The sequence below is a fragment of the Acomys russatus genome, chromosome 25 (assembly GCF_903995435.1).
Source record: "Acomys russatus chromosome 25, mAcoRus1.1, whole genome shotgun sequence".
Classification (NCBI taxonomy): domain Eukaryota; kingdom Metazoa; phylum Chordata; class Mammalia; order Rodentia; family Muridae; genus Acomys; species Acomys russatus.
The window spans coordinates 32917218-32931698 of NC_067161.1; the positions used below are offsets into that span (position 1 = coordinate 32917218).

Below are 14481 nucleotides of genomic sequence, written 5' to 3' on the forward strand. Positions count from 1 at the left end.
CAACAACAAGCACCACTGTGTCCAGAGCCCTCCTGCAAGTCTGATAAAACAGGGTGGAGGCATGTTTGGAAATGCCAGCTGTTCTTGGGGAGATGAAAGGGACCAAAGAGGTCTTCCAACCCCCACAACAGAGACCAGAAGCACCGTCAACCCCTTGCTTTGTAAGAAAAACAAATCCACAGCTCCCTCTAGATGTGGGTCAGAGCTGCGGGGCTCACGTTCATTTGTTTCTGAAAGCCTCTGGCAATGCTGTTGGTCACCAAGATGGGAGGCACTATCACAGGTCGACCAGTAGGCCCCCTGCATTGGATCAGTGAAGCCTATTTGCTGAGCTGGAGAGAAATTTAAGATTTCCATTCCACTCCACAGGTCAGGGTTGCATGTAGTCTTTTTTTTTTTTTCTTTTTTTAAAAAAATATTTATTAATTATGTACACAGTGATACACCTGCATGTACACCTGCAGGCCAGAAGAGGGCACCAGATCTCATTATAGATGGTTGTGAGCCACCATGTGGTTGCTGGGAATTGAACTCAGGACCTTTGGAAGAACAGACAGTGCTCTTAACCTCTGAGCCATCTCTCCAGGCCCGTTGCATGCAGTCTTAAAGGCCAATGTATTATCAAGCCCAGAGATGCTTGCTCTTGCAGGGCCAAGTTCTTTGCACTCCACGGGTGGAGTCTGTCCCTATTCCTTGGAAGCCCGGGGATAAATGAATGTACCTTCCTGATGGGTGAAGCACCAACACGGCCCCAGTCCTAAGCCTCTTGGGCCCATCAATGGTGCAGCCACACAGGTGTTTAAGATACCCTCAGGCACATCTGTCTGGTAAGAAGGCTGTCCGGGCAGCAGGAAGAAGCAGGCTACATACCTGGATGCAGGTGCCCGTGCACTCCTTGCAGAGGCTGCAGGACAGGGCCCAGCGGCTGGCTGGAATATGTGAGATCTTGGTGATGGGTTCCATCTTCTCTGGACAGCCAATGCTGACCTGGGCAGAATATAGGGAGCTACATCAGTCCTTAGGGAGGATGCTGTCAGCTGTAGCCAGGTAGTAAACAGACCAAGCCATGGCTGAACTCATAAATCTTAGGTTCTCCCTGACTCCACACACGCAGAGTTTGAGGTCCGAGTCTCCCACCTTGGCCCAATCAAGTACCTAATTCATTTGGGACTAACCCCCAGAGCGTGCGTGTGCTAAGAATGTAGCTGGCAAGAAGATGCATGTGCCTGGGACTTTAGGCTTTGAGACAGCTGTGCGTGTGTTCACGGATGCCATAGCAGTGATGTGGAGGTTAAAGTTCAACTTGTAGGAGTCAGTTCTTTCTCCTACCATGTAGGTCCCTAGGGACTGAACTCAAGCTGTCAAGCTCGGCAGCAAGCGCCTTGACCTGCTGAGCCATCTTGCCAGGCCCCAAGGAAGGGGGTCCTCAACAGGTCAGTCTGTCTCTTGTAACCAGGAAAGACGGCATGAGAGGCAGTCCTGGCCTTCAAGATGCAGATCTGACACAAATAGCCATTATCGCAATATCCCTGGATTGATAACCAGGAAGGGAAGGCCCACGTGCTGACAGGGTCTCCTAGCTTGCTTCTAGGTGCGGACAGCAATGGACAAGTGTCTCAATACAGAACAGCTGACCAAAACCTTGGTGAAGATGGCCACTGTGCACCCACCTTGTCGTCCACGGCCATCCAACGTGACCTCAGGCACAGGCTACCTCTGCACCCCAACCCTAGCCACAGGACTACCACTACCCAACTTCCTGCCGTCACCTTCTAGACTACGAGATTATCTGTGTCCTCACACTCGGTCTTGAGACAGGGCTTTTGGCACAGGACTCGTACTAATGACGACCTGAATTCCCGATCTTCTACCTCCATCTTACAGGCGTTCGCCACTAAGGCTGATTTCATTCTGATTTTAACCAAAGCCTTAAGTCATCTCCACCTCAATTTATCCCTCCTGAATGTCTCAGTGGCCGGTTACTCCACTTCCTGACAGAAATGGCACCTGACCTACAACCAGGTCCACAAACAATATTCCCAGTTATTCCTAGACCTGGGTCTTTATGGGAACCCAACAGCTCCTTTTCCTGTACTCTGTCCCCTGAATTCTGTCAGGCCCAAGTTGCGCTCCCCACATAGCCCAATCCTCATGATTTATTCCCTGCAATGTTCCACCTCCCACATCTACAAACCTCAGGAATCCACAGGGCACAGCTGACGTGTACCCACTTGGTCCCACTTCTGGTGGGCTTCAAGGCTCCTCCTCGCTTGGGGCAGAGCAGGCACTTGGGCTGGACTCCCAGGGCACACGTCCGGCATAGCCAGCTGCCCGTGGGCACCTTGAGGATTCCGTAGCACGCCTGGAACAGAGCGGGTAGTCATGGGTCAGGGACACCGCAAAGTTGGGTGTTGTCTGGTCAGTGACGTGCCAATGGTGCCAGATGTTCCCAGGCTACAATGGGTGACACAGAGACTTCCTGAGGGTGTACGTCCCCCCATCCTCTGGGAAACAGGTCAGGGATGCTCTCTGCGGAAGCCTCGTGTTAGCCAAAGGTTCCTAACCAGCATCGGCTTTAAGAAAAATCTCAACTGCTTTCTAAATTGTATACAAAATTGGTTCTCAACCTCTCAAGACCAAGAGCCAAGCTTTCATCTTTTTGATATAGGATTTTGAAAACAATGACCGCCGCCCGCCCCCCACTCTCCTGTCATGCCAAGGGTATAGGAGAGACACTTAGACTCAAGAGCTGCTGGGTTGCTTAAGTCCCCGCTCCTCAGTTTCCCAGGAGCTATATCTATCTAGTTCAGCTCTAGTGAGAACATGCGCTTCAAAGTTGGGGGCCAGAATGCATCTCCTGAGTCCAAAGGTCTCCTGGAAACAACACCTAGAGATACAAGGGGCCTAGAGCCTCAGGATCCAAGATCAAGAAAGGGGAATCTACGAGCTGCAGAGATGGCTCAGCAGCTAAGAGCATTTGCTGCTCTTGCAGAGGACCCAAATCCCATTTCTAGCACCCACGTGGTAGTAGCTCACACCATATTTATTTAACTCTAATTCCAGGAGATCCAGTGTCCTCTTCTGGCCTCCCTGGAAATCAGACGCAGACGCAATTTATATTCATGGGGCAAAACACCCATACATATAAAATAATAAAAATTAAAAAAAATTTTTTTAAAGATTTATTTCCTTTATTTATTGCATATGAGTGCCTTACAGAGGAGGGCAGCAGATCTCACTATAGATGGTTGTGAGCCACCATGTGGTTGCTGGGAATTGAACTCAGGACCCCTGGAAGAGCAGGTGGTGCTCTTATCTACTGAGCCATCTCTCCAGCACCCCCCAAAATAAAATTTTTTTAAATGAAGAAAATAGCTCAGTAGTTAAGAGCACTTGCTGTTCATCCAGAGGCCCTGAATTCAGTTCCCAGCACCCACACGGCAGCTCACAATCACCTTTGGCTTCAGCCCCAGGGGGACTGGCAGCTCTGGCCTCCACAGGCACCCACTCATACATGCACATACACCCCGCCCCCATACCCACCTTAAAGAAATACGTAATAATCTTAAAAAAGAAAAGGGCTCAGGCTAGCTTTGTTACGACAACAGCAGTTAAGAAGCACTCTAGTATAAACGCTGTATGTATTTCCTAAGTTAGCTCACAGGGGACAAAATATGTCCGGCCACGGACTACATGTGGGCTCTGAGGACAACTCTGTGAGCTGGGTCTCTCTTCTGTCTCTATATGGGTATTGAGTTCATGTCACCATGCTTTCGAGCAAGTGCCTTTACCAGCTGAGGCACTGCACAGCCCTACTGGTTTTCACTAAGCAAAGAACATCATAAACAATTGACTTTGCTTTGGGGGTTGGAGGTAGTGCTGGGGATTGAACCCCCGGCCTCTTGAGTACTGGGCGAGCACCCTATCACTTAGTCACACTTAACATCTCTGCTCTGACTGCTCATATTTATTCACAGTTTATAAAACAGGAAACTCAGAGAGGTTAAGAACTTTGCCCCAAGTCTCATAAATTGTAAAAAGCAGAACCAGGTTTGTTTGTTTTTTTTTTTTTTCTTCCTTCGAGACAAGGTTTCTCTGTGTATCAGCCCTGGCTGTCCTGGACTCGCTTTGTAGACCAGGCTGGCCTCAAACTCAGAAAGCTCCACCTGCCTCTGCCTCCCAAACGCTGGGATTAAAGGTGTGTGCCAGCAAGCCCAGCCCAGAAGCATGTTTTGAAACGAGGCAGCTTGGCTCTGCATCACCACCTAATGCTGCTGTCATGTTGGAAGGTCAGATGTGAAGAGCTAGGGGTAGTTCTGTGAGAGGAGGATCAGAGAGAGAGAGCGAGAGAGCGAGAGAGCGAGAGAGCGAGAGCGGGCACACAAGAGAGAGAGAGCGCACGTGCGTGACACAGATGGACAGACAGAGACAGAGACCCAAAGGATACTTGCTTAGGTCTGGCTGGCAGGACTGAGCTAAGGAGGCCCTGGATGTCCCAGGTACTGCAAAGCATTAATCTTACTAACGACTCTGCCTCTAGCCCTCCCTTCAGGATCTTAGTGCACGTGCCCATGCTCCTATAGCCAGGACAGCCAGCCTCAGCAAGGCTCAGGCAGCAAGTGTGCATATGGTATGGGAGAGAGTGACACGGTCCACCTACCTGGTGCACACAGACATTGCACTTGTCACAGAAGACCATCTCGTTGCCATCCTCGCCTTCAGGGGAGCGGCACACGTCACAGACAACGTCCTCATCGTACTCGATGCCCAGTCCCTCCTGTGTCTCGATGGCTTGTGCCATGTTCTGGTGGCACAATGTCTCTAGCTCTTCCAGAACACGCTCTAATGTGAGCTCATCCAGCTGGGGCCTCTCTGTGGGCAGGATGGCAGGGGACACCGTTAGGAGTTCAGCAGGCTTTGTAGCAATCGGGGAAAATGTATCAGTTGGGTGTCGAGGGAACCATGCCACCCATCCATCTACTGTGATGACCTGGGCCTCAGCTCCATCAGGGACAACTGAATTATGTAATCCCAAACGTTCCTTCCCACGATCACTCACACACGTGTGTGTGCACACATACAACATAGGGTGTCTCTGAGATGCACTGGCTCCACGAGCAATCTACTGCTTGCACTTTGTATATACTATCAGTGTGCACCTTCAGATAGTGGCCAAGCTGGTCTTTCCTTGGACGTGTCCACAGGTCCAGGAGGACCACTAGTCCCCCAGTTCTCCTTGTGTGTGCTCGCTCATGTGACACCGAGTCCTAAAGAAACCACATGCTATTTTTCCCTCCACCTGACAGCCGTAGATACTCGGAAGGCAGAGACCGCCAAGGCCACACCTGTCAGTTAAGCTGCAAAGATGGTTCCCCGGTCGCAGACACGGCCTTTCTGGAGGTGCAGACACCACCAGGGGCCGGGAAGCAGACATTCCCTGCCAGCTGCTATCCTACACGCCGTGCAGAAGGGTCACCACCTACCCATCTCCTTGAGTTCCGAGTTGAGGAGTTCCAACCAGTAGGCATCAATCTCATCCAGGTCATAGCGGCTGCCCCCTGGCCAGTCAGGATGGGCACTCTCACCAAGTGTGGGACTCTCTGGGGACACCTGTGTAGGGGGGCCTTTCAGTGGTGGGAGGATCCTGTGAAACCAAGAATGCGAGTGGTAAAGGAGGGTGGGGGGGGGAGGGGAAGCTTAGCTTGTCCTCCTCAGTCAGCCTGGCTGAGGACCTGGTGGCCCATGTGAGATGCTGACGCTCCACAAGGCCCATCACTCATACCCATCCTCCTTTCCATTTCTTTCCTTGTTGCCAGGCTGCCCTACAGACTCTAGTAATGATCAGTAGACACTAAGGGCTGTAAGGCAGACTGAGGTCCATGTGGGAACGCCATATAGCCCTGGCCTACCACAGGAGCATCTACTACCTTGCCCAGCCAGGGCTATTCCCAACCTGGATCAGCCCTGCCTGGGTCTGCAGGAGGTGTCCCAAGTGGCATCCTGTGCTAGGTACTTGGGGACAAGTGAGATAGAGCCAGATGGACTCTAGAACCCTTCGGCCTACCCGTCCAGGTCAGGACAAAAGACTGACTTCATGGCTTCGTAATCCCCGGTCCATCCTCACCATGAGCCTGTAGGTGGCATGGTCTTGAGTTGAAGAGTGGCTGTCTTTCCCAGGAGTTTAAGTTTCACAAGGTTCTACTGTACAACCCAGGAGAGGGCTTTCTGCATTAAAGGTCTGTGGCCACATACCTTGACCTTCCCTTTGGGGCCACACAGGCACCGTTGTTTCTTGCTGCTTCAGCTTGACCCCACCAAACTTCCTAGCTCCAACCCTGTCTCAAATCTCACCCCAGATCAGCCTTTCCTCAGGGCCAGGGACCTGCTGCAGGCACCAAAGTGCCACCCTAAATGTCTGTTCCCTTGGGTCCTCATCCCTCAAATAGGACACCACGGATACAACCTACCGTAGGCACTTGGTGAGAGGATGGCAAAGATTAACAGAAAGGTATTAGTGAAGTGTTAGGCGGGGGGTGGGGGTGGTGTGTGTGTGTGTGTGTGTGTGTGTGTGTGTGTGTGTGTGTGTGTGTGTTTAAGATCTTGACATGTCAATCACCTTCCTCCTCCTGGAGTGGAAAATAAGGAGCATTTTGTCTCAGGTGGGTGGGGTCCTCCCTCATGCATCTGTGTGCTACTCGTTAGATTCTGAGGCCAGTTCAAAATGCCAGCCCTTCCCATACCCACTGGTTGCCATGGTTATTGTCTGGAGCCTGGCCTCCATCTGGCCAGCCCTGCTAGGCCTGAGAGGCCCCACACTTCCCCGGGAGGCCTCCTGGGGTCGGAGGCAGGGCTGGCCAAGGGCTGTGACTCAGCTCAGGCTGGGCAGGGGAAGGGAGAGGAGGGTTTAAGATGGCACAGGGACAGGGCTGAGCTGTAGGGAGGGCCCCTGGCTTCAGGAAATGCCCCGGTGTCAGCAAGGGGACAGGAAGGATGCTGGGCACAGAGAGGCAAGGAGTGCCAACAGGGAGAAAAAACTGTAGGCTTGGAGACAGGGAAGGGGTCAAAGGTTAAGGGTCAGCACCACCATCCCACATGAGAAGCCCTCTTGAGTGTCTTGGGTGACAATGACGGCAGAACTCTCCTCCTGTACCAAGCAGATGACCCCCAAATAGAAGCCAACGCCGATGCCCTCAGTCCGACCAGATGCTACCTTTCCCAAGAAACCATCACTCCAAATAAGCATCTCTTGAGAGTACAGCCTATAATTTTGTCACACTCCAGCTTGGTGTGTGCCCTAAACATACACTTAGTCAAGCGTTGGAACATCCCAGTCTGAACAGCCACCTACTGCCGAATGCCAGTCACACTGGCTTGCTTCACTGGTACCACCTGGCTAGCCCTTTGGGGAGCCAGGGCTGAGAGACACACTAGAAAGAGCACTTCCTCCCAGGTGTGGACTGACCTGACCCTAAGCCAAAAGCCTTGCCCTTAGGACACAGCCAGCAGCAATGGGATGAACAGGGAGGAAGGAAAGCTTCCTCAAGTCGTACATGGAGAGCAGAGACAATCCCAGAGAAGTAGACAGACACCAGTTTGATTTTGCCCTGGACCAAGTCTAAAGGGACAGACAGTGTAAGCCCTCGGGGGGTGAGGGGGGCAGCTTTTAGAATCATGAGGTGAGCACAACAGCCCAAAGGCCATAGGGGGCAGAGGAGTCAGGCTGGGGCAGTGTCAGGGGGAGAGCAGTCACTCTAGGCCTCACAGGGACAGCCCAGGGGTTGTTCCTGTGGTCTGTAATTTCCTGGCCCAGAGGCTTACTAGGCCCCCATAGGAAATTCCCCAGAATTTCCTGACTTCCTCATCTATAAAATGGGGACAGTACTATGTACCCTGCAAACATGGTCACTGAATGACAGTGAGAGATTTGACTTGGAAGGTGCTCAGTATCCCCCACAGCAGCCTCCCAGGTAGGTTGTAGCCTTCATTTCTGGGAGACTAGAAAGCCAGGGTATGGTGAACGCTCTAAATGTTGGAGTTTTAAAAGGATTTATTTGCCCCCCTCAGCACATATGGGTATGGAGAGGCTCTGTGTATGTAACTCATGTCAGCCTCGCACAGCTGTTAACAACTCTGTGGATGTACTCGAGGGCTTGCCAGAGCAGCATGAAGCTCTGGGGTCCAGCCCAGCACCACATAAACTGGGTGTGACGTCATCCCTGGATACAAAGGAAGTTCAAGAGCAACCTGCGACACATGAGACCGTACCTCCGAAAATAAAAATAAATGCCAGGGTAACACTAACACACTAACACACACACACACACACACACACACACACACACACACACACACACACACACACACCAAAAAAAAAAAAAAAACCAAAAAAAAAAAAAACAACCGAAATCAGATGAAGGATGCTAGGACTTCAGAAGGCCAGGACAGCATGGTCCCTTCTCCATGTTATCAGATAAAGTACCCTACACACGGTTGAATGAAGTCAAGCCACCAAGGTAGAAGCAAGTGCAATAAATTGCCATCTAATAAGTTGACACACAGTGACAGCTTGGCCTGAGAATTCCTATTTAATTCTGACCCCGCCCCCACTGCCATCAGGCAGGCACTGGTATTAACATCATTCTCATTTTAGAGAGACGCAGACTGCCTGGGAGAAGCCAGGTCGTGGTTCTCCTGACTGACAGGGTCAGGGCACAAACCCCACTAAAGTCTTGGCCCTAGAGGGGATTTATCCACCTACCCACCCATCCATCCACTCACCCACCCACCCATCATCCATCCACCCACCCACCCATCATCCATCCACCCACCCACCCCACCATCCATCCATCCGTCCATCCATCCCAGTATGGGCCTCAGGCATTCCAGACTGGCGCAAGCTTCCTGATTCTCAGTGGGCCCCAGACACTAATGTCACCTGAGAAACCACATCTGGTCCCTCACAGAATACCTAGGTCAGGCTGAGTCTCCCTAACCTGCAATCCCAGCTCCGGGTTGCCATGAAGCAGGCTCTTCGTACATGTGGCTGCCAGGAAGGAGTGGTGCCCATCACTGTCCAAGGAGGGGAGAGCCGTGACCTTTGCCTCAACCTCCATGTACTTGGTCTCAAGGAAAGGCCATGAGGCCACCAACACTAGGGAGGGTATTAACAACAAAGTGATCAATTTGAACGAGCTGGTGGGACAGAAAGGCCAGGCCACCAGTCCCCTCCGGTTGCAGAACGGAACACGTAACTATATGCTGCAGTCTGCGGCAAGACCATACATGATTATATTAGAACAAAAGTCCCTTCCCATAAGACTAGCAGAGCTGTGAAGCCCTTGAGGATTCTGTTCTAACCCAGTTCCTAGCAGGACAGACTCCTCAGGGGCTGACACCAAGGAGCTCTTCCTAAGCCTCTTCTGAGTGAACAGCACCAGCTCCGCCCTCTAAGAACTTTAAGGGATGGTTTAAAAGAACTTCAGGACAACAGGGCTTATTATTCTCATTGTAAGAGATGGTAAAAAAAAAAAAGTCTGGAGATTTCACCTGCCACATGCGGGTCACATCCTGAGTCTCCCAGGTGTCATTTGCTAGCCCGCCTCCCACCACAAGAAAAACAGAAACAAGGAGGATTACATTTCTGGCTCAAGGTCCTACTGCCGCTAAGAGGCAATTTGGACCAATGCAATCTGCCTTCAGAGCTGAGTACAAGCCCCAAGCCTCAAAGGTAGCCCCTACCAGTGTTTCTGGACCAACGCTGTTGTTTGGCAAGCAAAGTAAGCACAAAATAGAGAGCGGCTGGAAAAGGAATCCCAGGACTGGAAGATTCCCTCACTAAAAAGCAGCCTCAGGTTCATCCCCTGCCCTGACGGTCCCAGCCTGGCCCGCCTGGCTCACCTCACCACAGGCTCTGGAATGGCCTCCGCTCCAGCAGGAACCTGCACACCTTTCTCCCATTCTTGTCGCCATGGGTCTGCCAGGATATAGTAGTCATCCGGGCTGAGCTGGTATGAATCTGGGATCTTCATAGCTGTGATCAAGTCTGTCCGGAAAACCTGGCAGAGGCGAGAGGCAGCAAGAGTCACCACGATGCCTCAAGAGAGGCCGGATTCATAGGCCAGGGGGAGCGGGCAAATAACATGGTATGAAAGGAGGGCCCAGGGCCAGTGAGATGGCTAGGCAGGTAACGGCCCCTGCAGATAAGCCTGGGACCCACACGGTAAAAAAGGGATTCCAGCTGCCCTCTGCCTCACAGACTAGAGACAGGCCGAGAATGAAGGCAGGACTGGCAGGTCCCCCACCAAAAAGCAGCCTCCCCTCTTCCCCGGCCCTGTGATCTTGAGTTTGGCCTTCTGGCTCCCGCCGCCATACGGACAGACACACAAACAGAACAGACAGAGTAGGAAGGTCGCCTGTGAACACAATACTACTGCACCCTGAGTGTTCCAGGACTCTCCCCTGGAGGTTTAAAACTGTGCAGATCTGCACCCAGATGCACAAGTGTACATATAAAATATGTGTGCAAATCTGCACCCACAGGCACAAGTGTACATGTAATCTGGGCCCTCTAAGCCCAGGAAGACCGACCCGGATGCTATACAAAGAATGATAAAGGAAGAGGCGGGGCTTGGGGCAGCCCAGTGAGAAGTTTCCATGAGCTGGGACTCCCAAGTTCCCTCAGAGACTCTACGCTTCCCACTGCGGCACGGCTCTCTAGTCCCACCCTTGGGAGACGAAGATCTTTGTCCTTAAGTCTGTTCCAAATTCCCAGGCAGCCATGCTTCCCATGCAGCCGCGCTCTGGTGTTTCCTCTGCCACCCACCTGCTCCCTCATGAGGAACTCTGTCTTCCTATTGTTCAGTCTGTCACCTCCCAACCTCTACCCCAGAATAACCTCTGAACCCCTTCCCAGCTGGCAAGGGCAAAGCCTCCTGCCTCTGCACCTCATCCCCCAAGGGTTGCTGGGGAATACCTTGGTGCCAAACACCTGCGACTTACTCAAGCCTCAACTTTCCCAGTGGTTGTCACTTGAGAATCACAAAGGCAAGCTCTCGTCCAATGAGAAGAAGAGGCTACTTTGAAGCCCCACCTCCCACGGCAACCCTTTTGCACATGCCCATTACTGGCATACTGGAGTGCAGGTCGTGGGGGCTAGGTCAGTCCACTTGGCACTCGGAATGCTCTGGACAAACCCCCGTTCTGCTGTAGCCACTGCCTGCTGGGACCAGCTCCCTGGCTTGTATGTGCCTCAGAATCCAGGGCCATACCCACCAACGGACCTAGACGCAGCATCTCGCAGAATCTAATTAATATCTGCATCTAGCTGGAGAGGGCTCTGACTTGAAAAAAAAGGTCAAGTTTCTTGAAGACTCTATTTGCCAATATAATTTAATTGTTAAGACTAACACCCTAACATTTAATTAGGGTGCCAGTGTGAAAAAATTAAAACCAGATTAGATTAAATGCTAATTAAACAGAAGATGGAATGTGGCTAGGATTTCACAGCCCTGGTAATTTGCATATCTTATTAGCAAGCAGCAAGAGAGCTAAAGACAAGAGTGCCAACCCAAGGCACTGGGTACTTTGGAGAGGCCTCCAGCAGCCAGCTTTACGATGGTGAGAGGCTTTCCCCACTGGGGCTTCTGGAGCCCGCACGGCTCAGCAGTGCTCACAATGGGTAATTTCCCTAGGGGCTTCCACACAGGATCTAATACAACCCAGGTCTGAGCTGATGTACAACTCCCTCAAACTTCTCACTGGTGGGACACCTTAACCCTGATGCCTCAGGGACCCACTGAACTGGGACACTCCAACCAGAAATCAACCTCTAAAGAGGCAATGCGGTTAGAAAGACCCTTCTGGGACCTGACTGAGGTCCCCGGGAGCAGAGACAGGAGGATTGCCTCAAGACTGCCTGGTCTACAGAGTGAGTTGACCCTTCTGGGAGCTGACTGAGGTCCCCGGGAGCAGAGGCAGGAGGACTGCCTCAAGACTGCCTGGTCTACAGAGTGAGTTCCAACAGGGAGACTACCTCAGCAACAACATATAAGGCTGAAGATGTAGCTAAGCTGCTTGCCTATCATGAACAAAACCCCCAATCCTGGCCTCCAGCACCACGTAAAACTGGGTGTGATGGGACATGCTTGAAAATTCAGCATTCAGGGGGTGGAGGCAGGAGAATCCATTCTAGGCCTCCTCTACAAGGTCCCCAGCCAGCATAGACGACATAGAACACCTTGCAGTTTCCTCATCCTGGAGTGTGTTTTAACTGTCACCTCCCTCAGGAGCCCTAACTTACCATCAACTCTGAGACTGCAGGGTACCTGGACTGACTTTGCACCCGACCCCCAGTCACCTTGTTCTAATTATTTACACACATAGATGTGGCCTGCTTTGTGTGGGTTCTTGCCCTCTCTCCTGTCATACATCGCACTGTCGTCAGCTGTGTTCTCAGTGCCTGTCGTTGAAGGCAAGGACCTTACAAGTGCTGTGAACTCTTAATAGTGAGATGAAAACTAGAGAGACCCTGGAGGCGGAGACCATCATCACATGGACCCGAGTGAGGCTTCTGCCTGCTAAGCAGAACCCCACCTTCCCTCCCCGGCCCCCCTCCCCTCGTTCCTCACGGCCTAATGTCCTCCTGGCCAGTGAAGAGGCCATGCGGCAGCTGGGGTAACCAGAGTGCCAGGTCACACTGGCAGAGGCAGCCCTGACTCAAGACTCCAGAGTCCTCAGAACAGGAAGGGATCTGGGGCTCAACCTGGGGTCGTCCTTTAGCGCTATGGGCTAGGTTCTAGGACAGTTCTAAATTTTGTCCTCATCCTTAGGGGACAAGTGTTGAAGCAATGGCGGCCGTTGTAGGCAGGACTCAGGGAAACAGAAAATAGCACTCTATCAATCAGCCATCTCTCAGTAGGCAGCACTAATAATCTAAGAGCTGTGCTGAATTGTTTCCTCAGCTGGGGATGTAGCTCAGTAGGTATTGCACGTACCTACTATGGCTGGTACCTAGTACGCCTACAGCTGTGGGTTCAATTGCCAGCACCTGTAATCTGAGCACCCAACAGGTGGAGGCAGGAAGATTGGAATTTCAAGGTCTGGCCAGAAAGGTGACTAAGAAGGTAAAACATGCTTTCCACACAGGCCTGATGACTTGCCTTCAGGCCCCAGAACCACAGTGGAAGGAGAACTGACGCACAGAGGTTACCCTCTGACCTCCATGTGCACTCAAGTGGCTCGTTCCGGTGCACGCACGCAGGCACGCACGCAGCAGCAGTTCAAGGTCATCCCCAGCTACATTAGTGAAGGGCTGCATGAGACGCCACAGAAGGCTTTCACAGCTGTTGACACAGAAATCTCCTCAGCACAGCTGAGACTGGGTTACAGCCTCAAAAATCCTCCTGCTTCAGCCTCCCAAATTCTAAAATTACAGGTGTATCCATCAAACCCAGAAAGAGCTATTCGTACACTCTTTAGAGCAACGCCAAATCCAAGAGGTAGGTAGCCACCACTACAACCCCAACCCCACCCCATGCTCTCCTGCAATACAGGTGGTCTGCTCAGTGACTCTAATTAGCCTGAAGCCAAATCAGGTGGATTCCTGAAGAATATGCAAACCTGATAGAGGCCTTTGCATGTCCCAAGTCTTGCAATGGCTTTCCTCTCAGAAAGGCCTCTGTGCTAATACTGTCAATTTCTCAGGGTCTACAGTCACCTGGAATGCACAGGTCACGTTTGTAAGGTTAGGTTAATTGAAGTGGCCGGACCCAGCTTAATACCCTGGAAGGCACTATCTCATGGGGCCGGGGGAGTCCCAGACTGAATTTAAAAAGTTGACAGTGAACCAGGTGGATCTCTTGAGTTTGAGGCCAGCCTGACCTTACAGCGTGAGTTCCAGGTCAGCCAGGGCTACACAGGGAAACCCTGTCTCGAAAAAGTAGAGCTGTAAGTGAGCTAAGCGCCAGCACACACCTGTCTACGCTTCCTTGCTGTAGATGCAAGGTGGCCAGCCACTTCCAGCTTCTACGTCCATGACATCCCCACCACAACTAAATCCCTTCTCCTTCAACTTACTTCTGTCAGGGTCTTTTAACAGCAACAGGTGGTGGCGGCTGCAGGTGACCGTCCTTGCACTCAGCCAAGCACCTTCCCACCCTCTGCGCACACCTTGTCGAAGCAGGGCCAGGCAGCACAGCTCATCCTCCCCTCCTCAACCTGGCCCTCAGCGATTGTAGGAAGCTTTGCTTACATCTAGCCAGGGCCCTGAGCTGTGTCTATGATGCCAAAGCCCCTACTGTTGCAACCTCCATCTTCTCCGGTGGATAAAGCTCAGTGAGGTCTGCCTGGGCCAAGATGCTGGTCGGAGATGCACACGGGGCCGGCACATGCTGAGGGCCAACTCCAGAGGCATCTAGGGATCGGCACCTTGGCTTCCATTACAGGCTACACAGCTGGGTACTCACTTCCCTTCCTAAGCAGGGT

At 52.0% G+C, this 14481-nt stretch overlaps 1 protein-coding gene across 4 annotated transcripts in view; it reads right to left on the bottom strand.

Annotated features, from left to right (window-relative positions):
- Jade2 (jade family PHD finger 2) overlaps window positions 1-14481 on the bottom strand; it is a 47500-nt gene that overhangs the window by 12418 nt on the left and 20601 nt on the right. For all 4 annotated transcript variants that reach the window (XM_051167201.1, XM_051167200.1, XM_051167199.1 and 1 more), the window contains 5 exons: window positions 9898-10055; window positions 5484-5644; window positions 4661-4872; window positions 2195-2362; window positions 871-987 (listed from right to left, as the gene is read on the bottom strand). In XM_051167201.1, the coding sequence (XP_051023158.1) occupies window positions 871-987; window positions 2195-2362; window positions 4661-4872; window positions 5484-5644; window positions 9898-10055 (816 nt within the window). The remainder of the gene's footprint in view (window positions 1-870; window positions 988-2194; window positions 2363-4660; window positions 4873-5483; window positions 5645-9897; window positions 10056-14481) is intronic.